This window comes from Pseudoliparis swirei, chromosome 15, assembly GCF_029220125.1.
Source record: "Pseudoliparis swirei isolate HS2019 ecotype Mariana Trench chromosome 15, NWPU_hadal_v1, whole genome shotgun sequence".
Taxonomy (NCBI): Eukaryota; Metazoa; Chordata; class Actinopteri; order Perciformes; family Liparidae; genus Pseudoliparis; species Pseudoliparis swirei.
Genome location: NC_079402.1, coordinates 17,010,745 through 17,033,100, shown reverse-complemented (window position 1 = coordinate 17,033,100; position 22,356 = coordinate 17,010,745). Strand labels below are relative to the sequence as shown.

The following is a 22,356-nucleotide window of genomic DNA, read 5'->3' as shown; positions in this document are numbered from 1 at the left end:
TACTTCGCCAACATATATATATAGGCCTATATTTTTTCCCGCGAGACCTGTACCACGTGACCAAAAAAAAAAAAAAAAAGTGCACCGTTGGTGAATCTAACTGGCTGCTGCTGAGATTAAGGGACTTAATCTAAACATGTAAAACGTGTGGTCAACTGCAGTCAAATAATTATATTTAAGAAACTACAGGATTGGTTGTCAACAATAATTTAATTCACCTACTTATGTCATTTGACAGTTAGTTCATCGCTGTGCGGGTAAGATCTCTGCTATGGTGTCGGGCTTCTTTAAAACAATTCATGAAGGGAGTTGGATGTCTTTGCATGTTTTATATTTACATCACATTGTTTTAATTGTTAAGTTAAACAAGATCTAAAAAGTTAAAGGTGTATAACATTATGAATTTAAACTATTTTCAACACAGCAGCGCATAAGTAAATATCAACAACACGGTCGCCCTTTCCTGAAAGCGGAAGTGACGAGTTATGACCGGAAGTGACTACTTTCCAGAGCAATTAAATGGCAGCCTACACGTTTGCCACGCTTGCCTTGTAAAGCGTTGTTTTTCAGACTTTTCTCTACTCACTGGGTAAAGACCATCTTTAAACATGTCGGGGCGAAACAACAACAAGCTGCCTAACAATTTGCCCCAACTGCAGAATCTTATCAAAAGAGATCCGCAGTCCTACGTAGAAGAGGTGAGTGTTGTTAGCCAAACGTGCTAACGGGGTTAGCGAGCTACTAGGCTTTCTACAGTAACTAATAAAAGCGGTTGCGGTTGTCCCTTCTACAGTTTCTGCAGCAGTACCGGCACTACCAGTCCAATTTGCTGATCTTCAAACTGCAGCCTGACAAACCGAACAAGGAGCTGGCGGAACTCGTCATGTTTCTCGCTCAGGTACCGTGTTACGCTTGTGTCCACTAGTCAGTCATAGGAGAAATATAGTGGAATAAAAAGTTTAATATCTGCCTCTGAGATGTACTGGAGTGGAAGTAAATGTACTTGGTTGTATGGTGAGCTGTCATAAGTATAGTGGAGTAACAAGTTTAATATCTGCCTCTGAGATGTACTGGAGTGGAGGTATTAAGTGAGTAAATGTACTTAGTTACATTCCAGTGTAGTTAAAGTCATTGTCCTTCAGGTTGCCCACTGCTACCTGCAGCAGCTGTCCACCTTTCCACAAGAGCTGTCTGGGTTGTTAATGAGTCACCACACAATGATCGAGTCGGACATCAGAATGGTGAGACTATATGTTACTACTCATATTATAAGTAATTTCCAATACCGGAAACATTAGTTTGTTGATATTTATGCAAATTACATGTGTGTTGGTGTTGAGATGTTTTTGTTTGTTTCCTGTCTTTGTCAGACTTTTTGCAAAGCGCTGATTCTTTTGCGGAATAAGAATCTGATCGACCCCACCAGCCTCCTGGAGCTCTTCTTTGAGCTGCTGCGATGTCACGACAAACTTCTCAGAAAGGTCAGAGCACTGCTCTACGCCCTCCAACATATATTACCTGTGCATGCAGTTATGTAGTACTGCAACGATAAGACATTTTAAAGACCCAACAATCAAACACCAAAGCTAGAATATAATCCACAGATTCATTAATATTGAATATAATTGCTAGTTGCAGCCCTATTATAAGAAATTTCCCCATGAAATTGTAGGCGCACGTTAATAAAGTCTGCTCTTATCAATTATAATAAGTACTTCTGGTGAATTTGTTGACAATTTATTGTACCAAGTTAATTTCCCTCATATTATTTATGCTCATCACGTCTGATTTCCTTATATAGCATTTACTCTATGACTGACGGACGGACTAGCTTTACTTCTGTATTCATATATTTAAATCTTCTTCAGCTTCCAAAAGTGAACCTTTGCTTCTCTTTCCCCACAGACACTGTACACACACATTGTCACAGATATCAAAAACATCAATGCCAAGCATAAAAACAACAAAGTTAACACAGTAAGTAGTCACACGTGTTATGCTTTTAGTTTTTTTCTACAGCAGCTTCAAATAGTATAACGTGTGGTAATGTTGTTTGTTTCAGACGTTGCAAAACTTCATGTACACCATGCTGAGAGACTGTAATCCCATCGCAGCAAAGATCTCTTTGGACGTCATGGTGGAGCTTTACAAAAGAAACATATGGTGGGTTTTGTTTATTCTTACTTTACAAGACGTTATTACTATTTCTCGCCTCTTTAGTCTGATTGTTTTGTTGTGTCGCAGGAACGATGCCAAGACAGTTAATGTCATAACAACGGCGTGCTTCTCCAAGGTTACGAAGGTGGGTTTTCTCACATTGAAAGCAATGCTCTGCTTCTGTTATTGTGTGAGCTGCAGCCCAGTACATTATCACCTGCCTCTCGTCCTGCTTAGATCCTTGTTGCCGGTCTTAAATTCTTTCTGGGCAAAGATGAGACTGAGAAAAATGACAGTGATTCAGACTCTGAGGCAAGTACCCCAAAAAATATACAAATTAGTTGAATGGTAATTTTTTCAGTACAGGAGGTAATTTGTGTTTAATGCATATTCAAGATATACAAATACGTTTGTCAATGTAACAGCCGGAGGGACCATCAGTCCGAGACCTGAAGGTGAGATACTCCACTGGCAAGAAAACCTGCAAAAACAAGAAGAAGCTGGAAAAGGCCATGAAAGTCCTCAAGGTACCCCACTTGTAACTGCTATGTCATGACTTGTATTGTGTCAGTTGTGTTCAAATTAATAACCCTAGTTGTTCTGACTCGCTCTGCAGAAACATAAGAAAAAGAAGAAGCCAGAAGTGTTCAATTTCTCTGCTATTCACCTCATCCACGATCCGCAAGGTAGACTCACCTGGCTTGTCCATGACATCTGCAGCACATGGAATTTGTGCAACAATTTATATCGACTATCTCTTCTTTTTTTTCCAAAGATTTCTCTGAGAAACTCTTGAAGCAGTTGGAAGCCTCCAAAGAGCGCTTCGAGGTGAAGATGATGATGATGGAGTTCATATCCAGACTGGTTGGAATCCACGAGGTGAGTGACGTGGCTCTACAGCTGGTTTGTGCTCTCCTTGTTTAGTGTGATGGCCGATGACTTACTATAAAACTGGCCCTCGTGAATATTGCCAAAGTTCACATGAATAATGTGCAAGATTATCATTGCCGGTATTTTTATTTTTTTCAAGGGTCATAATTTTGACACTGCCAGGGTTCTTTGAATAATAATAAAAGCATACTACTCTTCTTCTTTTCCAGCTCTTCCTCTTCAATTTTTATCCCTTTGTTCAGAGGTTTCTACAGCCCCATCAAAGAGGTAAACATAACTCTCAATTAAGAAAGTTAAAGGGTTTTGACCTCTTATAATGAGATGTCTTAAACAAACTGTTGCTTTTCTAGAGGTGACAAAGGTTCTCCTGTGTGCTGCCCAGGCTGCCCATCAACTGGTCCCACCAGAGGTACATTACGCCCTCATGTCAACGCGTGTGGATGTGACATGAGGATTCCTGTATAAACCTTTCACACATTCCCTCTGATGCAGACCATCGAACCTGTCATCATGACCATCGCCAACAACTTTGTGACGGAAAGAAACTCTGGGGAGGTGATGACTGTGGGGTGAGTAGTTTGGGCTCAGATCAGTCTCAATAGTTGCAAATGCACACAGAGAGACTCACAAATAAGCACGGATCAATTCACAAATATATAGATTGGCTACCGATAGGTCTATGTTGGAAAAAAAGCATTTACGAGTTGAGCCACGGCAGGAGAGTCTCATGAGTCTGCACGAATGTGTAGCGACCCACAAACGAATGCAGTGAGATCCACAAATAACTACATATAAATCTACAAACAAAAAGACAAATGCATAAATATATTTGTGATTTTTCTTTCACATTTCTATAAATCTTAATTTATTTCCGTGTTCTTTGGAATGTATTTGTGAATGTTCTGCGGTCATTTGTAAATTGAATATATTTGTGAATTGTTCTGTGCATTTGTGACTCTTCCCATCGAGAAGAAGCTATTTCGACTTTTGTGGTTTGAGTTATCAAAAGTTTGCATGTGATGGAAAACATTTTCTTACAGAAATATAAATTCCAGTGTTGTGTGTAACTACCGTGCCAAGTTACCGTGTCATAGTAAATTCAACACTTTCTTTTAAATCAAGGATCAATGCCATCAAAGAACTGACGGCCCGCTGTCCGCTCGCCCTCACTGAAGACTTGCTGCAGGACCTCGCTCGGTACAAGAGCCACAAGGACAAGAGTGAGTATTTTATTGTGTGGGTGTGTGTGTGTGTGCTCACAAAACAACATGATTTTGTCTATTTGCGTTCAGATGTGACGATGTCTGCGAGGGGGCTGATCCAGCTGTTCAGGAGTCTTAACCCAAAGATGCTACACAAGAGGGACAGGGTGAGCCTAGACTTATAATGTTTAAAAAACAAAAACAGCCACCACTTTTTTTTTTACTGATATTTTTCTGTCTTTGCATTCAACAAAAGTGAATATAGTGATACTGACAAAGCGCTGTCTATTAAAATGTGAATAATTGTGCCGCTTGTTGTCCAGGGGAGACCCACGGAAGCGTCAGGAGAGGCCAAGATCAAAGACTACGGAGAGCTGGAGGCTAAAGATTACATTCCTGGAGCTGAAGTCCTGGAGGTGGAGGTGGAGGAGGGGGTCAAGGAGGGAAAGGAAGACGAAGGTGAGCAGCTTTCTATTGTTAGTGAATCTATAGGATTTGGTTACAGTGGCTGAACTGATCAGAATCCAGTGTGTGCATAGAGATGATCTGTATTTGTCCTATTTTTCATAACAGATGGCTGGGAGAGCGCCAGTATGAGTGATGGTGGTGAAGATGGGGAGTGGGTGGATGTTCACCACTCATCTGACGAAGACGGAGGAGGATTGGTGAGAATAAAACTGGATCGCTTATTCAAACGCTGATGGTTCACTTTGTGTAGCATCTTTGTCCTAATATAAAACGTGTGCGTGTGTAAGGTGGAGAAGCTTCAGGATATGCCAGTCGAGGAAAGAAAAGCCAAAGCGGCGGCGGTCAGCGGCAGCAGGCTCCTCACTCAAGATGAGTTCAAGAAGATCCGCATGGTCCAGCTGGCCAAGGAGATCAACGCTGCACCGGGCAAGGGCCAGAAGAGGAGCAACGTGGACTTCGACGATGAAGACGACAACAGGTTAGAAAGCTATTTTAAAGCATTTACAAAGATAAAAACAAAACACAGATTGTTTGTAGTGTGCGGAGGGGTACATATAGGAGATTGTACTGAGGTTTGTACTCCTTTTTTTCTCCCATATAATAAAGGGGAGAGATCCTGACCTTGAGGAATATTGAGAAACTGCATAAGAAGCCAAAAGAAGACAAGGAATCCCGCCTGGCAACAGCACAGGTAAACCCTAGTGCCAACTGTAGGGTGGTTTGAGCTATTCATAGTTGCTTTACCAGCTGCAACATTGTGAAAAATATAATCTGCACACTAGATAATGCTTCTAAAAAAAGAGTTTGACACTCGTACGTGGTAATTATCGAGCATTATTAAGTAAGAAATCGTTTGTTTCTGTCTTTTCCGTGTTCTTCTGTCCAGCCTGTAATATGTATCATCAAGATGTGCGGCTTTTGTAAATAGTAGCCTGCTGATTATGTTCTTGGTTTGGTTTATAAAAGGTAACAAAAACAGAAAACTATGGTTTTGCTATTACTGACTACAAAGAAAAACGGCTAATAATTGGATTAGTAAAGCTGGAAACGGTATCTTTTTTTTAAATCCGTTTTTATTTTGAGTATTCAAAACCTTCTTTGAGTAATGTTCTGTTGCTCAAGAAATTTATTGATTTTCCAGGCGGGGCGGCCAGACCGGAAGGATTTTGTCAAGAAGCATACCAAGCTGAACCCGCACGCCAGCACCAGCAACCGGGAGAAGAGGAAGACGAAGAACTTCATGATGATGAGACACAGTCAGAGTGTCCGAAGCAAAGGCAAACGCTCCTTCAGAGAGAAACAGGTACGTCACACCTTTCAGAAGTAGCTACTGTGTTTGACCGTGTTTAATACAAGTGGCTTTTCAAATGGACATGGTTTTGATTTCCTTCTCCAGATTGCTCTCCGGGACACGCTCCTGAAGAAGAAGAAGCAGTACAAGTAGGACACGCGGACATGGTTGTTATATTTGCTTCGTGGTGGCCGTCCGGTGGTGACAAAATTATATTATTGTACATCCTTTAAGTAGCCTGCAAAACTGTTTATTAATGTTTTTTCAGCGGATGAACTGCATACATTTGACACGGCTCTGAAATAAACATTCGTTGTTTATTATTATGTGACTATTTCTGTTTTTAACCTTAAACTAACTGATCTGCTTCAAAAACTAAATATGAGGCTATAATAAATATTTAATGGTAATGCCTTAAAACTACAATACCCATGAGGCACCTAGAATCACAACTAACGTGCCAATGCCAAACATTCCGCTCAATGAAACCGGCATCTTAAAAACTCGCTAGAAACTCCCGATTAAAACCATTTATTTCCCCTTGCCAGGTAACGCGAACGCTAGCTTAGTTAGCTTTCAAAAATCACAGCACATCAGAGCATCAATGAAAAATAAATATAAAACTAAATACTAATAATAATTAGGGCTGTCAGCGTTAACGCGTTAATCTATGCGATTAATTTGGCCGCGTTAACGCACTAAAATATTTTAACGCAATTAACGCAAGTTTTTTTTTTTTTTTTTTTTTTTTTTTACCGCAGCAGTACGGTTTGACACTGTTTCCGTTTTTAAAACAATCATTTCTCCGCGAAAATAAGGAGCAGAAATCAGTTTAAACTCGTGGATGAATCAGTCGGGTTTCCTCCTGCTCCTCCTTCCTCCCGTCTCCCCTCTGATACACAGAGGAACGGAGGGCGACGTGTCGGGACACGCGCGGAAAGAACTCGTCACACGAAACCTTCACCGTGATTGGTCAATCCGTTTGTCTGTCAACATTTCGGGGGGAAAAAAACCAATGAACACTCAGTAAATCACAAAGGACCTCCCACCTCACAGGTTAGGCTCATTTAGCAGCCTGTCAGTCAGAGAACCAGAGGACACGGCGCGAGGACAATGAGGCTCATTTCAGAGCTGAGATTGTTCTGGAATGTTTGATGTATAACACGTGGGGTGTGTCACATGCAAAAAACTTTAAACGGTGAATTTAATTTATTTTGTAAAATGTATAAAATGCCCCCAGCCTCCAGAGGGTTAACGTGACATATTTGAATGTCAGTCAGTTACCAAGGCCACTGGTTCTGCTGCTGTTCAATGTTAAAGATGACAGGACCAATGGGGTCTCAATATACTTGTTTTTTTTAACTAATCTGATGTTTCACTGAAGAAACAATTTATCATCCACGATATTAAATACCTCGCTGGCACTGTATATGTAGGAGCCCCTTTGAAAACACAGCTCTGTGTGAAGTTTTGTCTTTAAAAAGAATGAACTTTTAACTTTTAACTTGTAATTGCGATTAATACAAACATTATATATATATATATATATATTATATATATAAATCTAAAATATATATATAAATATGAAGAAGAAAGATAATATAAATGAATACAAAATAAATAAATTAATGAATAAGAAATAATATACATATATATACATATATACACATATATGCATATATACACATACATATGTATATATTCATAATTTCTACACATATACACATATATACATATATTAATGTTATGTTCGCTCGCTTTGGTGGTGATAGATTTTGATCGTTATTAAGTGTGTAGTAGTTAAAGGGAAGACAGTTAATTAAGGCTAGCGCCGTTCAGCTAGCGGATGTTAGCGTTTTAGCACCATTGTAGCGTCAGTAACCTGGCCTGAGAATTACATTGTTCCATCAAAGATTAGATAGTTACATGTTGTGTCCCGTGACAGATATAAACAGTAGTATGCACACACATAAGTACATATTTACATACACAACATGTTCATACATATAAACAGGTTCTTGTCAGTGCCGTCGATCTCCGTGACCTTGTCGCCATGGAAACATTGTCACATGACATTTCCTTTGGTTCTGTGCTGTGACGTCGCTACTCGCTAGTGACGTCACGGAGCGCCGAACCAAAGTCTGTATATAGAAGTGATTTCCAGCAGTCTGCAGCACCCTTTCTTTTCTCAGAAGGGGTTGAGGGATTACTTGTGAATTCCACAGAAGGGGCGGATGGGGTAGGTGAATCTGAAGCGCCTACCCCCCCTCCCTGCGGAGAGGGGTAGGCGATTCTGTGAATCAGCTACTCCTCTCCCGGTGTGTGGCGGTTTGGTGAGATTCACCTGCAGCTACACTCTCCCAATAGGGGGGCTCTGTGGTATTCAAGGTAAGAGGTTGTGGAGACGTCCACAACCTCGCGGGGTGGGGGGGACCTAAAGATCATGATATGCATAATATAGAACAATATAGCTCTTCAATACTAAAAGAGAATTTAAAGGAACATTTCCTTTTCTCAAAAACATTTCCAATATGTGAATTTAGATATTTAACAAACAGTGTTTAGTGCAGAATAATATATATATATACATATATATACAATATATGTATATATATATACATATATATAATATATGTGTGTGTGTGTGTGTTTAGTATGTATATATTTATATATATAAATAAATTTAAAATATATATATATATGTGTGTGTGTTTAGTATATATATATATATATTTATATAAATATAAATGAATTAAATATATATATGTGTGTGTGTTTAGTATATATATATATTTATATATATATAAATGAATTAAATATATCTATGTGTGTGTGTTTAGTATATATATATTTATATATACTAAACATATATCCTATATAACTAAAATAATAATAAATAATAAAAAAGCTCACACATGTACACATGCATTTTTATTTATTTATTTTTATTTAATTTAAATTGTTCTCAAAAATAAAAATAAAGAGATTCATCCGTGGATCTCTTGTGAGTTGTGATTTCCTCCTGTTGAAACTAATCACACAACGGATGGTTTTATTACGCCGCTTCCCTCTCACCTCTGTTCCTGTCTTTCTGTCCTGAGTCTATTAGGCTCTCTTATTATCCTCCTTGCACTCTTTCACACACAAACCGTGGACAAGACAACATTGTTAAATATCCCAAGGTCAAGCTGGGCGACCAGAAGATAAAAAGCCAGGTTCCCAGGCCCTGAAGAACAAGAGCTAGAGGAGCATCCCCGTCTGGTCACTCCCGTCGTCTCCTCCAACCAGAAGCACTGGAACCCACCGCAGCCGCACGCCGCCACACGCCTGACTCCCAGGCGCCGATCCAGTCCATAGAGTGACCGTCCAGCTCGTGGCCGCCATGTCCTTACGCTCGTCGTCATGGTGATTCTTCTGGGCCCTTCAGTGGTGATTGCGTTTGTCTTGCAGCCGTCCGAGGAGGAAGCCGCGGCCTCTGCTAACTCTCCGGTTTCCCATCACAGGTCGGTCTTTAAAAACCTTCTCTTCCGATCTCATGCTTCTTTTTTTTGTCCTCAGAGGTTATTATAGTTTAAAATATCCCCGGCATCAGATCACACATCACTGGATGTGTTTGCGCTGACGCCTTTTTGAGTTCCAGGGATATTAAACATTCTGGGCTGGATTCAGTGTCACTGTGACCACTTGGTTTTTGTCAGAATGTTGTACGCAAACTGATCTGCTCAAGCTTCAGCAGGGTAATAAAGTATTCCAACATGAAGCCAACATTTCTGTCTCTTGGCTTCGCCTGCAAAGCTCTTCCCCAGTTCACCGAGGGCCTTGAGAGAGCACGTCTGCAGCCACGAACAAACGCACTTCATTTGTGTTCACACACATTTTTTGTGACGTGCAGAATTGTATTTGTATTTCTGTGTGTAATATGTTTCTGAATAGTATGCACTCTGTGAATAACCTGAGTGGCATGTGATAGGTGCCAGGGCGAGTCCTTGCAGTCCGTCAGGAAGGGCCTCCTCGGGGCCCTCAACCTGCAGGCCGAGCCCCGGCTGCCTGCCGGTGGGCTGGACGGCGTCGGAGTGCAATGGAGGTCGACCTTCAGCGGCAGCGCTCACCGAGCCGAGGACACGGCGAGTAAGTGGAACAAGGAATTCAGAGAAACTCCCGTGGAGCCCACATCGTTTCCTCTCTTTTAATCCTTTGTGGCCTTTTCACAGTCCAGCAAATAAAAGTGTCTCTTCTCTCGCCGTGTCCTTCCAGCTCCAGCGGCCTCTGGCTCCTCTGTGTCGCCTGACGTTGGAAACAGTACGAGCCTGAAGTGCTGTTCCACGGCCTCGGAGACCTTCATGAAAGGTACGCAACGACGTGTGAGCGTGCATATCGACGGGAAGAAAGGTTCAAGGGTCAAGGTTTTTTATTTGCCCTCCGTGCCCAGAGCAACAGTCCAGACACACTGGAATTGTTTTGCAGGGTTCTCCGAGTCAACAGAGGTACACACACACTATCATAATAATAAGAAGAAGAAGTGGATAAAATATAAAACCACACTGTCCATACGGTGGTAAAAGAATATGCAGTATTAAGTACAGTGTTTAAGGCTAGTGCTGAGTGCTGTTCCAGTGAAAGAAAGAGGGGAGAGGGGGAAGTTATATGGGGTACTGCACATGTGTAATAATATCTGCTCTTGTGTTTGCAAGATCTGTGATGGGACAACTGGGTCCTCCACCCTGCCAGCCTCACCGTGGTGCAGTGTGCACTCTGCCACCCCCGAGGGAACGCCGTGCAGTGTCCCCCCCCCCCCACCCCGACCCCCAGGATGCTGACTCACAGGTAGAATTCTCTAAGGCAGGCGTGTCAAACTCATTTTCACCGTGGGCCACATCAGCATCATGGCCGCCTCTTAAAGGACCGGTGTAACTGAAACTCTGTATAAACTATACCCGAACATATTGTTAATACACGGTTATTATATACACTATCTATAGAAATACATATTATAGGGTTGGGGGTTGGGGTGAGCTGAATGAATATACTCATGAATCTCCCCGCGTTATATAAATATATATATATATATATATGCATATATACTAGGGCTGTCAGCGTTAACGCGTTAATCTATTTAACACTAAAATATGTTTGACACTTTTTACAATCATTTCTCCGCGAAAATAAGAGAAATCAGTTTAAGTGGATGAATCAGTCGGGTTTCCTCCTCTGATACACAGAGGCGGAGGAAAGAACTCGTCACACGAAACCTTCACCGTGATTGGTCAATCCGTTTGTCTGTCAACATTTCGGGGGGGAAAAAACCAATGAACACTCAGTAAATTACAAAGGACCTCCCACCTCACAGGTTAGGCTCATTTAGCAGCCTGTCAGTCAGAGAACCAGAGGACACGGCGAGGACAATGAGGCTCATTTCAGAGCTGAGATTGTTCTGGAATGTTTGATGTATAACACGTGGGGGTGTGTCACATGCAAAAAACTTTAAACGGTGAATTTAATTTATTTTGTCAAATGTATAAGATGCCCCCAGCCTCCAGAGGGTTAACGTGACATATTTGAATGTCAGTCAGTTACCAAGGCCACTGGTTCTGCTGCTGTTCAGTGTTAAAGATGACAGGACCAATGGGGTCTCAATATACTTCTTTTTTAAAACTAATCTGATGTTTCACTGAAGAAACAATTTATCATCCACGATATTAAATACCTCGCTGGCACTGTATATGTAGGAGCCCCTTTGAAAACACAGCTCTGTGTGAAGTTTTGTCTTTAAAAAGAATGAACTTTTAACTTTTAACTTGTAATTGCGATTAATCGCGATTAATCGCGATTAATTAATCGCAATTTCAAACTGTGCGATTAATTAGTTAATTTTTTTAAATCGATTTACAGCCCTAATATATACATATGTATACATAAAAATTTATATATACATTATATATAAAACATATATGTGGTATATTTAAAAACATGTATAGAATCACGTGTATTATTTATTTATACTATAAAAGTATTTGCATTGTGGGGAAAAAAATGAAGAAGAAGAAAATAAATAATAATAATTCAATATATATTTTATTTATAATTTTGTTGATATTATATCTACTATAAAAGTATTTGCATTTTCATTTTTAACTTAAAAAATAGTGTTCAGCCTTAATTGTTGCTGACTCAGTGGAGCCCCCTGTGAGGAGAGAATTACCCACAATGCACCGCGTGAGATCAGGACTGTGTTCGTATGCAATTTCAAGTTGCGCAATCGATTATCATTCTCAGTCACGATAATCCCAGTCACGGTACAAATATTTCTATTTCTTTTTTTGACGTGTGTCATATATTCCAGAGCTCACGGTCACTTCACAGAAACCATCAGCACGTTTCCCAATGGTTTAGTTGTCAAGTTATTTGCTTTTTGAGTTGGCTGAGTGGGCTGCCCCGGAGCATTGTGGGTAATGGTAAAGTCTCATCGCACTCTCGAGCATGCGCAGTACGGGAGGGATACTATTCAGCGCGTCATGTGACCAAGCTGCCGGTCTGACTGCGAGACGAGCAGCGGTTTGCAACAACACAATAAACAGATATATAGTAATTAGGGCTGTCAATCGATTTTAAAAAATTAACTAATTAATCGCACATTTTGAAATTGCGATTAATCAATCGCAATTAAAAGTTCAAAGTTCAAAGTTCATTCTTTTTAAAGACCAAACTTCACACAGAGCTGTGTTTCAAAGAGGCTCCTACCTATAAAGTGCCAGCGAGGTATTTAATATTGTGGATGATAAATTGTTTCTTCTGTGAAACATCAGATTAGTAAAAAAAAAGAAGTAGGCCTATATTGAGACCCCATTGGTCCTGTCATCTTTAACACTGAACAGCAGCAGAACCAGTGGCCTTGGTAAACTGACTGACATTCAAATATGTCCTGTTCACCCTCTGGAGGCTGGGGGCATTTTCTCCATTTTACAAAAAAAATTAAATTCACCTTTTAAAGGCGTTTGCATATGACACATACCCCCACGTGTTCTACATCAAACATTCCAGAACAATCTCAGCTCTATTCAATGAGGCTCATTGTCCTCCTGCCGTGTTCTCTGCTTTCTGACTGACAGGCTGCTATAGAGCCTCACCCGTGAGATGGGAGGTCCTTTGTGATTTACTGAGTGTTCATTGGTTGTTTTTTCCCCAAAATGTTGACAGACAAACGGATTGACCAATCACGGTGAAGGTTTCGTGTGACGAGTTCTTTCCGCGCCCCTTCGTTCCTCTGTGTATCAGAGGGGGAGACGGGAGGAAGGAGGAGCAGGAGGAAACCCGACTGATTCATCCACGAGTTTAAACTGATTTCTGCTTCTTATTTTCGCGGAAAAATAATTGTTTTAAAAACGGAAACAGTGTTAAACCGTACTGCCGCGGTTTGACACTCGGTTTGAGTGTAAAAACTTCAACGAACCCCGGAAGTAAACAAAGTTGCGTTAATTGCGTTAAAATATTTTAGTGCGTTAACGCGGCCAAATTAATCGCATAGATTAACGCGTTAACGCTGACAGCCCTAATAGTAATACATCACAGGTAATAATAATCAATTAAAATATTAGAAGAATAAATAATATTCGTAATTTATAAAGAGAATCATATAAAAGAGTTGAAAAATTTACAAACGGCGAGTAAGTGGAACAAGGAATTCAGAGAAACTCCCGTGGAGCCCACATCGTTTCCCCTCTTAATCCTTTGTGGCCTTTTCACAGTCCAGCAAATAAAAGTGTCTCTTCTCTCTCCGTGTCCTTCCAGCTCCAGCGGCCTCTGGCTCCTCTGTGTCGCCTGACGTTGGAAACAGTACGAGCCTGAAGTGCTGTTCCACGGCCTCGGAGATCTTCATGAAAGGTACGCAACGACGTGTGAGCGTGCATATCGACGGGAAGAAAGGTTCAAGGGTCAAGGGTCAAGGTTTTTTATTTGGCCTCCGTGCCCAGAGCAACAGTCCAGACACACTGGAATTGTTTTGCAGGGTTCTCCGAATCAACAGATGTACACACACACTATAATAATAATAAGAAGAAGAAGATTAAATATAAAAACACACTGTACATAAGGTGGTAAAAGAATATACAGTATTAAGTACAGTGTTTAAGGCTAGTGCTGAGTGCTGTTCCAGTGAAAGAAAGAGGGGAGAGGGGGCAGTTATTATGGGGGTACTGCACATGTGTTATAATATCTGCTCTTGTGTTTGCAAGATCTGTGATGGGACAACTGGGTCCTCCACCCTGCCAGCCTCACCGTGGTGCAGTGTGCACTCTGCCACCCCCGAGGGAACGCCGTGCAGTGTCCCCCCCCCCCCCCACGCCGACCCCCAGGATGCTGACTCACAGGTAGAATTCTCTAAGGCAGGCGTGTCAAACTCATTTTCAACGCGGGCCACATCAGCATCACGGCCGCCTCTGAAAGGGCCGGTGTAACTGAAACTCTGTATAAACTATCCCCGAACATATTGTTAAATGACTCTTTGCATTTGATTATTGTTTATTTGAGTGCAGAAATAATCTACATAAGAACATTTCTCTAATATTATCACATAAATCCATTTAATTTGAAACCTTCAAAATAAAAGCACAGGATATTTTTCTTAAATTTCTTGAAGAAAAGGTGATCGCGTGTCTTTCAAGCTGTCATATAACATGGCGTGGTGGGCCGTATTCGGCCCGCGGGCCTTGTGTTTGACACCTGTGCTCCAAGGCATTTGAAGAGGGAAGAGATTGTCTGCAAACCCCTAAATGAGCTGACATACTTGTACTGTAACGTAGTCCTCCTACAGATGAAGTGCACTCGAGTCTTTGAGCTTCTCCTCCACTGGCCTGAGTTCCAGTGGTTCTGTTGGTCCGGGAGGTGAAACCAATAGATGAGCCAGTTTTCTCGTCCTGTCAACGCACCAGAGAAACTCCCCTCAGTTGGACAATCACAAGTGAATACACTCGCAGATATTTATATATATACAGGACTGTCTCAGAAAATTAGAATATTGTGATGAAGTTCTTTATTTTCTGTAATGCAATTAAAAAAACAAAATGTCATGCATTCTGGATTCATTACAAATCAACTGAAATATTGCAAGCCTTTTATTCTGATTTATTGCTGATTATGGCTTACAGCTTAAGAAAACTCAAATATCCTATCTCTAAATATTAGAATATCATGAAAAAGTATACTAGTAGGGTATTAAACAAATCACTTGAATTGTCTAATTAACTCGAAACACCTGCAAGGGTTTCCTGAGCCTTGACAAACACTCAGCTGTTATAAATCTTTTTTTTACTTGGTCTGAGGAAATATTAAAATTTTATGAGATAGGATTTTAGAGTTTTCTTAAACTGTAAGCCATAATCAGCAATATTAAAAGAATAAAAGGCTTGCAATATTTCAGTTGATTTGTAATGAATCCAGAATGCATGACATTTTTGTTTTTTTAATTGCATTACAGAAAATAAAGAACTTTATCACAATATTCTAATTTTCTGAGACAGTCCTGTATACACACTCACACACAGATGTGTGTGTGAGTTCCAGCAGAACATTTTAAAAGGCCACATTCACGATTTTCTTTTTTCTTTTATCTCATTGGCTACAATTCTGTCTGTTGTACATCTCCACCTTTTCTCACATGACTGTCTGCTACAGCATGTATCACATGTCTGCATGTTCTATTTTGCCATCAGTATAAAGGTTTATATGAGATTAGAAGAAAAATAAATACATTCAAGTCGTTTATTGTTCTTCAAATTGTCTCACCATGCCTTACTCGTCCTCTCTCTCTCTCTCTTTCACCCTCTTCAGGTGCCGTGTTGTGAGACCACCTCTCAGGAAATGGTGCCGGTCCTCTACGTGGATGAGTTCAGCACCGTGGTCATTTCCTCCGTGCCGCTGACTCGCGGTTGTGATCCCGGCGGCGACCTCCAGCCGCTCAGCGCAGAGTAGAAAATGTGTTTTCTAGTCCCGAGTACGTGAGCCACCTGGGGAACAAGCAAACACGTGAAACACAGCGAGTGAGGAGAGCACATCACATGCGGGCCTATCTCCTCTCACACTTATCTCAGACCTTTACAGTGTGTGTTCAACACGGAGCGTGGGAACCAAAGCAAATCCTCCTCAAGAGAACTCCTGCATCCCGGCTTCTCTTTTCTAAACACGACGTTCCAGGATCTGTTTAGTCGGCCCGAGAAGAGATCGATCGATTATAATTGAAGTGGAACTGATGACGCAATCTAAAAGACACGTGACATTACATTCTACACTTGCTGTTATGTCACAATTGGGTTTTGGATGTGTTGTTAAACATGCATTTGTGTAGATAACTAGTATTAAGATATTATGAAGTATTTCTCTTGCACCAAGAGCTGGAAGGGAAGTGCATCTGACACTCGTGTAGTAAGTGGCAGTTTATCTTTAAATAAATGTGGAGAGCTATTTAAAGCTACTAACCGTTACCGAGTGTTCGCTTTCATTAATGTAAGACCAGCAGGGTGACATCCTGATGTCGCTGCTTTCAGCTCCTCCTATGACCTCCAACTCCTTTCAATCCCCCAAAAGTAGACTTCAAATACAACAAATAGTTTTCCTTAATGTGTAAATTCGATCTCTATGTTTGCCATGTTGAGGGATAAAGAGCACTAGGAGATTGATAATTTAAGAACTACAAAAAAAGAATGCAGCAGATCAACTGTTTATTTCTGTTCACATGGGAAAGTTTGCTGTGACCCATTTGGGCCCCGAGTCGGTCTCTGAGAAGAGGACGGCGGCCATTCCTCGCATGCTTCTGGCCCCCTGGCTCGCTAACTTGTCTGAGCTGCCGAACAGCTCCGGCCTCTCGGGTATCAGCATCACCATCACGGTATTGCTTTGTGTTACATTTCTTTCTCTCCAGGTCCCATCCTTGAAGGAAAACTGCAGAGGAATTATATTGTTATTATGTTTATCAGCAGAGGTTTTTTTGGCCTTTGCCCCAGCCAAAAAAGTTGGAGATGAAAAAGGAACCAGTTGTTTCAAAACTTAAAACTGTCTGGAAGAGACAAAAAGACAACTCTCTTTACCGTGCAGGTGTTCTGGTGGCACGGGCCGCTCTTAAAAAAGCAGACACCTGCCATTCGATCACAAACTCACGCTCTTCTTCTTTTTACATTTTTCCGAATTTGAATGATTTTTAAATATTGTTATCCTTGTGTTCGCCAGTAGGGGGCAGTAGCGGGTTTTGCCATGACTGGCGCCGTAATTCTTGTTTTAAACAAGTTAGACCAGCATATCACAGACAGTGACGCAGCTATTAATGTGAGTCTGTCTTGGTGTTTACAGGTGAGAAACGTACACAAGCACCATATATATTAATGTTATGTACGCTCGCTTTGGTGATGAATGATATATTTTGATAGTTATTTAGTGTGTAGTAGTTAAAGGGAAGACAGTTAATGACAGTTCTAGATAGTTACATGTTGTGACCCGTGTCAGATATAAACCGTAGTATGCACACACATAAGTACATATTTACATACACAACATGTTCATACATATAAACAGGTTCTTGTCAGTGCCGTCGATCTCCGTGACCTTGTCGCCATGGAAACATTGTCACATGACATTTCCTTTGGTTCTGTGCTGTGACGTCGCTACTCGCTCACGGAGTGCTGTGACGTCACGGAGCGCCGAACCAAAGTCTGTATATAGAAGTGATTTCCAGCAGTCTGCAGCACCCTTTCTTTTCTCAGAAGGGGTTGAGGGATTACTTGTGAATTCCACAGAAGGGGCGGATGGGGTAGGTGAATCTGAAGCGCCTACCCCCCCTCCCTGCGGAGAGGGGTAGGCGATTCTGTGAATCAGCTACTCCTCTCCCGGTGTGTGGCGGTTTGGTGAGATTCACCTGCAGCTACACTCTCTCCCAATAGGGGGGCTCTGTGGTATTCAAGGTAAGAGGTTGTGGAGACGTCCACAACCTCGCGGGCTGGGGGACCTAAAGATCATGATATGCATAATATAGAACAATATAGCTCTTCAATACTAAAAGAGAATTTAAAGGAACATTTCCTTTTCTTAAAACCATTTCCAATATGTGAATTTAGATATTTAACAAACAGTGTTTAGTGCAGAATATATATATATATATATATATATATGTGTGTGTTTAGGATGTATATATTTATATATATATATAAATAAATTTAAAATATATATATGTGTGTATGTTTAGTATATATATATATTTATATATATATAAATGAATTAAATATATATGTGTGTGTGTTTAGTATATATATATATTTATATATATACTAAACATATATACTATATAACTAAAATAATAATAAAAAAGCTCACACACATGTACACATGCATTTTTATTTATTTATTTTTATTTTATTTAAATTGTTCTCAATAATAAAAAAAAGATTCATCCGTGGATCTCTTGTGAGTTGTGATTTCCTCCTGTTGAAACTAATCACACAACGGATGGTTTTATTACGCCGCTTCCCTCTCACCTCTGTTCCTGTCTTTCTGTCCTGAGTCTATTAGGCTCTCTTATTATCCTCCTTGCACTCTTTCACACACAAACCGTGGACAAGACAACATTGTTAAATATATAAAAATATAAGAGCACTAGGATATCGGTTATCCAGCTAAACTCACTGCATCTACAACACAGCCACATGTGTGCTGTGCTTTTCCATTGGCTGAGCTCTATTTTCATGTTTTTACTGGCAGAAAAAAAATGAAGGCCCTGCAAACCTCAAAAAAACTGGAACTGTTAAATAAAAATAAAAAATAATAGTACTTTCTCTTATACTTAAAATAGCCCATTTTAGTGTTTTGAGTCATTTAAATAAATATTTAAATTACTGGATGACAGTATCCTGACATTTTATTCCCAAATGTGCTTTTATATGCATTCTTAACATCTTTATTTCTTTTCCTGGCATCGCTTATCGTGCTCCGTGATTCTCAAATAGTATTTTGTGAAATCCCTTCCTCCCGCCAGCCTTTCATAACGCCGTGAGGGAGGAACATAGCCGGGGGAGATATTTTGGCACCGTGCTCCAGGAAATTGGACGCTAGTTCTGGAAAGAGGAACATATTGCGCACTTCTGAGCAGACTTCTGCGTTTTCAGTTGCTGGGCATGTGTTTGTTCTCAGTGCTGTCGTACATCTTTTCTTTGCTGCAGTGGATCCGTAACTGATGATCGCAAGTTGTGTGAGCGACCTATTGATCCTGGACTAACTGCTCTACGACAACAAGTGGATGTCTTTACTGACACTGGACAGAATGTCAAGATATTTCAATGTGCTGCTGTCTTTTTGCCTATTCTACCCCCTTCTGCTGGCTGCAGGGGCAGTCGAATGTTCGGAGAAGGAAGCGTTGCTCAAACCGAGGTCCCACAAGGTGTTGGCCACACACCTCACCAACTGTTTGGTAGAGTGCACTGGGATGACTTTCAAGAAACTCCAGCTCCGGAACAACCATAATATAAGGCTTCAAGATTCCACGGAAGGTAAGGAGCCTTTTAAAACTCTAGGATGGTTCCCTCTCTGTTAAAAAGTCTCAATATAGACTGAATGTTAAGAAATGATGTGTGACTTATGTCCTCCAATACTGTTTAATGGTGCCTATGACATCTGCTGCGTATAAGGGTTTCATGAACTCATCTTCCTAGGAGAGCTCGGGGAGTACTGTTGGTCCACGGAGCTCCAGTGCACCATCGGAGAGAGCTTCCAGCGGGCCTACGTGGTGTTGCCCGTGGATATAACTACAGTGGCACACGAGCAGCTGGAAGTCCGAGCCACCGACCAGACCGCCGCCACGCTGCTGCTCGCGCACGACAACCCCACCACGGTGGCAGACACCTGCGGCCTCAGGTACGACGTCACGCCACGCTTCACCACGGAGAGGGCGGGCACGTCGTTCTGCATACAGGTGGTCGCCCAGGACGACGTGCTCGGGGACAGAGTCCTTCGATGTCCTCCCTTTCTGGTCACCTTCTGGCAGAGGAGGAACCAAGACCTGGCCAATCAGGAAGAAGAATGAAACCTCAGTGATAGAAGAAGTACCCAGATCGTGTACTAAAGTAAAAGTACTAATCCTGTGGTGATGAAATACTAGGTTACAAGTAAAAGTCCTGCAAATGTTATGTAAGTGAAATCAGCGTTGGTAATACACGAGAGGGCAAAAGGGCAAAACTGCCCCTAAGAAATATAGTTGTGCCCCTGATATCACTAGAGGGGCCAAAGATAACCCCATAACTTAGATAATTTAATAGCATTTTGTTTTTGTTTTATTTGTCCCGTCTGCATTGCCTGTAGGCACACACAAATATAATTTAGAATTATAAAAAAAGAATGAAATAAGTTATAATTTTTAATAGTCATTAAAAAAAATTATGAATAACAATAAAATTGAATATTTTCGTCAATTTTTTTTGTGCTCATATACTGTAAGCCTAAATATGTATAATTATTATTTTTTAACAAAGGTTAAATGTTATTTCACAAGTTTCAAAAAGTGCCTCGACTTTCTTTTTAAATGCCCTTGGATTTCAAAAATTGCCCCTTAAAAAATATGTAAATGTCTCCCCTGAGTGAAATAATCAGGAACATTGGAAAATATTAAGAGAAAAGAGTCTGCTATATTTAAAAAGAAATGCAGCGAGCAGCACTACATCATATAAATATATTAAAGGTACCTGTGCATTGATGTGTAAGCAGCAATTCACTGTTGAACTTTCATATACACTGTTTACTTTGATTTAAGGCGGTCACTTGATTATTTTCACTGTGCATTATTTTCTCATTTAATCGATTGTTTGGATTTTAAAACTTCAGAAAAAGGAGAAATGCTGTGACAAGTTCTCAGGACCCAAAGTGACACTTCCAATCGTCCACGATTTAAAATTATTCAAAAGGAAAATGCAGAAACCTTTCACTCGTGAATCTGGAATCTTTTTTTCTTTAATCGTCATGAAAACTGTCGCCAATAGATCGTCCCGGATTTGTACCAAAGATTATATTTCATAATCACTGCCAATGTTTTTTATTCAAAACTCTTAATTTGTAAAGTAACTAAAGCTGTCAAATACTTGTGGTGGAGTACAAGTACCTCAAATGTGCAGTATAGTTGCAGTAATGTTATTTAGTATACATTCCATTGTATAATCCATAAGCATCCCTGACATCAGTATTTTGCTTTAACGTGATAGATTGTTAAAATACTTAAATCTCATCTGAATGAGTGGCTCTTGCGTGTATTATTACCATAACCCGCACAAATAGATTTCTACATCTACCAATCTAGCATCTTCTCGAGTTGAACTTTCCTCTCTCAGTTCTTCTGTGTGATGGATTCAACTTGACTAAAGATATTTTCATTTGACTTCATCAATCGTTGATTATCTTATATATCCGTGTTGATGTTGATTCTTTATGGATATTTATACTACTCTCTATGGATTGACAAACATTAATATACCAAGTTAACTGGATGTTGTGAACATGATACCGTATGTATATCCTTTCTTTGTCAACATTAGTTATCTCATGATGTGGTTTTCGGTCTTATAAAGATATAAATTATCTGTCTTTAGGATTGATTTATGTGACTTTAAACATGTATTGTTTTAGTTGTGAAGGTATATTATGGGACTTGATCATAGAAGCAGATTCAGGTGACTTGACGTGTATGAATTAAGCTTTGTTAGACTCAAAGAGATGTTTATGGAAAATTTGAATAACCTTTATTGGCCGAGTATGCGCGCACAGACAAGCAACTTAACTTCGATGTTTTTTGCGTCTCTCTCAGACCGTACTGCTATCTACACAATTAATGAAAAAAAGATGTAAATATTAATGATATTTAAAAATATAACAAGCACCAACGATCAACAATAAAATAGAAAATAAAATGTCTACGCACAAGTCAAGTTCTCTGTGAGTTGAAGACAATACAAATAGTGCAAAGAAATGAATATTGAATGAATATATAGATGTGTGCACATGAGAAGATGCCTGTATACTGCATCTAGAGTGTGTAGGATTTATATTGACGATGACACATGATATGTAAATACTCAAAAGAGATTGTGTATTATAAACTGTAAAATTACGAACTACATTGGCAGCACTGGATATTTTATTATTGATGATTATTGATTGTTGATGGTCGCCAAATCTGCATGACATCACAAGTGCTCTGCTGGTTTAAAGACAACCGACGTGCTGCAAAAGTTCTCTGTTAAATGAAGGATGTAAATATGAGATGTTGATGGCTATATGTGTTGATGGCATTATTAAATATTTGTTCCCCCTTTTTCAGTCCCATGTTTATTG

The 22,356-nt window shown here is 40.2% G+C and overlaps 2 protein-coding genes and 1 pseudogene across 3 annotated transcripts; all 3 read left to right on the top strand.

Annotated features, from left to right (window-relative positions):
• The first annotated feature begins 528 nt into the window (after nucleotides 1-528).
• sdad1 (SDA1 domain containing 1) lies at nucleotides 529-6,332 on the top strand. The gene is made up of 22 exons (XM_056432425.1): nucleotides 529-698; nucleotides 794-898; nucleotides 1,143-1,241; nucleotides 1,371-1,481; nucleotides 1,906-1,977; nucleotides 2,063-2,163; nucleotides 2,245-2,302; nucleotides 2,395-2,469; nucleotides 2,583-2,684; nucleotides 2,774-2,843; nucleotides 2,933-3,036; nucleotides 3,258-3,315; nucleotides 3,399-3,457; nucleotides 3,541-3,617; nucleotides 4,171-4,268; nucleotides 4,341-4,417; nucleotides 4,574-4,709; nucleotides 4,824-4,915; nucleotides 5,006-5,196; nucleotides 5,325-5,409; nucleotides 5,860-6,021; nucleotides 6,115-6,332. Exons 1-22 carry the CDS (start codon nucleotides 609-611, stop codon nucleotides 6,160-6,162), a joined length of 2,070 nt encoding a protein of 689 aa, XP_056288400.1. The 5' UTR covers nucleotides 529-608; the 3' UTR covers nucleotides 6,163-6,332.
• Nucleotides 6,333-9,405: 3,073 nt separating this feature from the next.
• On the top strand, nucleotides 9,406-16,481 carry LOC130205241 (uncharacterized; annotated as a pseudogene).
• Nucleotides 16,482-18,690: 2,209 nt separating this feature from the next.
• LOC130205328 (uncharacterized) lies at nucleotides 18,691-22,337 on the top strand. 2 transcript variants are annotated; one of them, XM_056432617.1, is made up of 3 exons: nucleotides 18,691-19,231; nucleotides 19,368-19,529; nucleotides 19,692-22,337. In XM_056432617.1, the coding sequence occupies exons 2-3, from the start codon at nucleotides 19,466-19,468 to the stop codon at nucleotides 20,060-20,062; spliced, it is 435 nt and encodes a 144-aa protein (XP_056288592.1). In that variant the 5' UTR covers nucleotides 18,691-19,231; nucleotides 19,368-19,465; the 3' UTR covers nucleotides 20,063-22,337. The 2 variants fall into 2 exon arrangements, with proteins under 2 accessions (XP_056288592.1, XP_056288591.1); XM_056432616.1 differs by having other exon boundaries at nucleotides 18,693-19,529.
• The last annotated feature ends 19 nt before the right edge of the window (nucleotides 22,338-22,356 follow it).

Coding starts and splice junctions, on each gene's coding strand:
- sdad1 (XM_056432425.1), top strand. CDS start 609: ATGTCGGGGCGAAACAACAACAAGCTGCCTAACAATTTGCCCCAACTG. Junction 899..1,142: donor TCGTCATGTTTCTCGCTCAG/GTACCGTGTTAC, acceptor ATTGTCCTTCAG/GTTGCCCACTGCTACCTGCA. Junction 5,197..5,324: donor GACGATGAAGACGACAACAG/GTTAGAAAGCTA, acceptor CATATAATAAAG/GGGAGAGATCCTGACCTTGA.
- LOC130205328 (XM_056432616.1), top strand. CDS start 19,280: ATGTCTTTACTGACACTGGACAGAATGTCAAGATATTTCAATGTGCTG. Junction 19,530..19,691: donor GCTTCAAGATTCCACGGAAG/GTAAGGAGCCTT, acceptor TCATCTTCCTAG/GAGAGCTCGGGGAGTACTGT.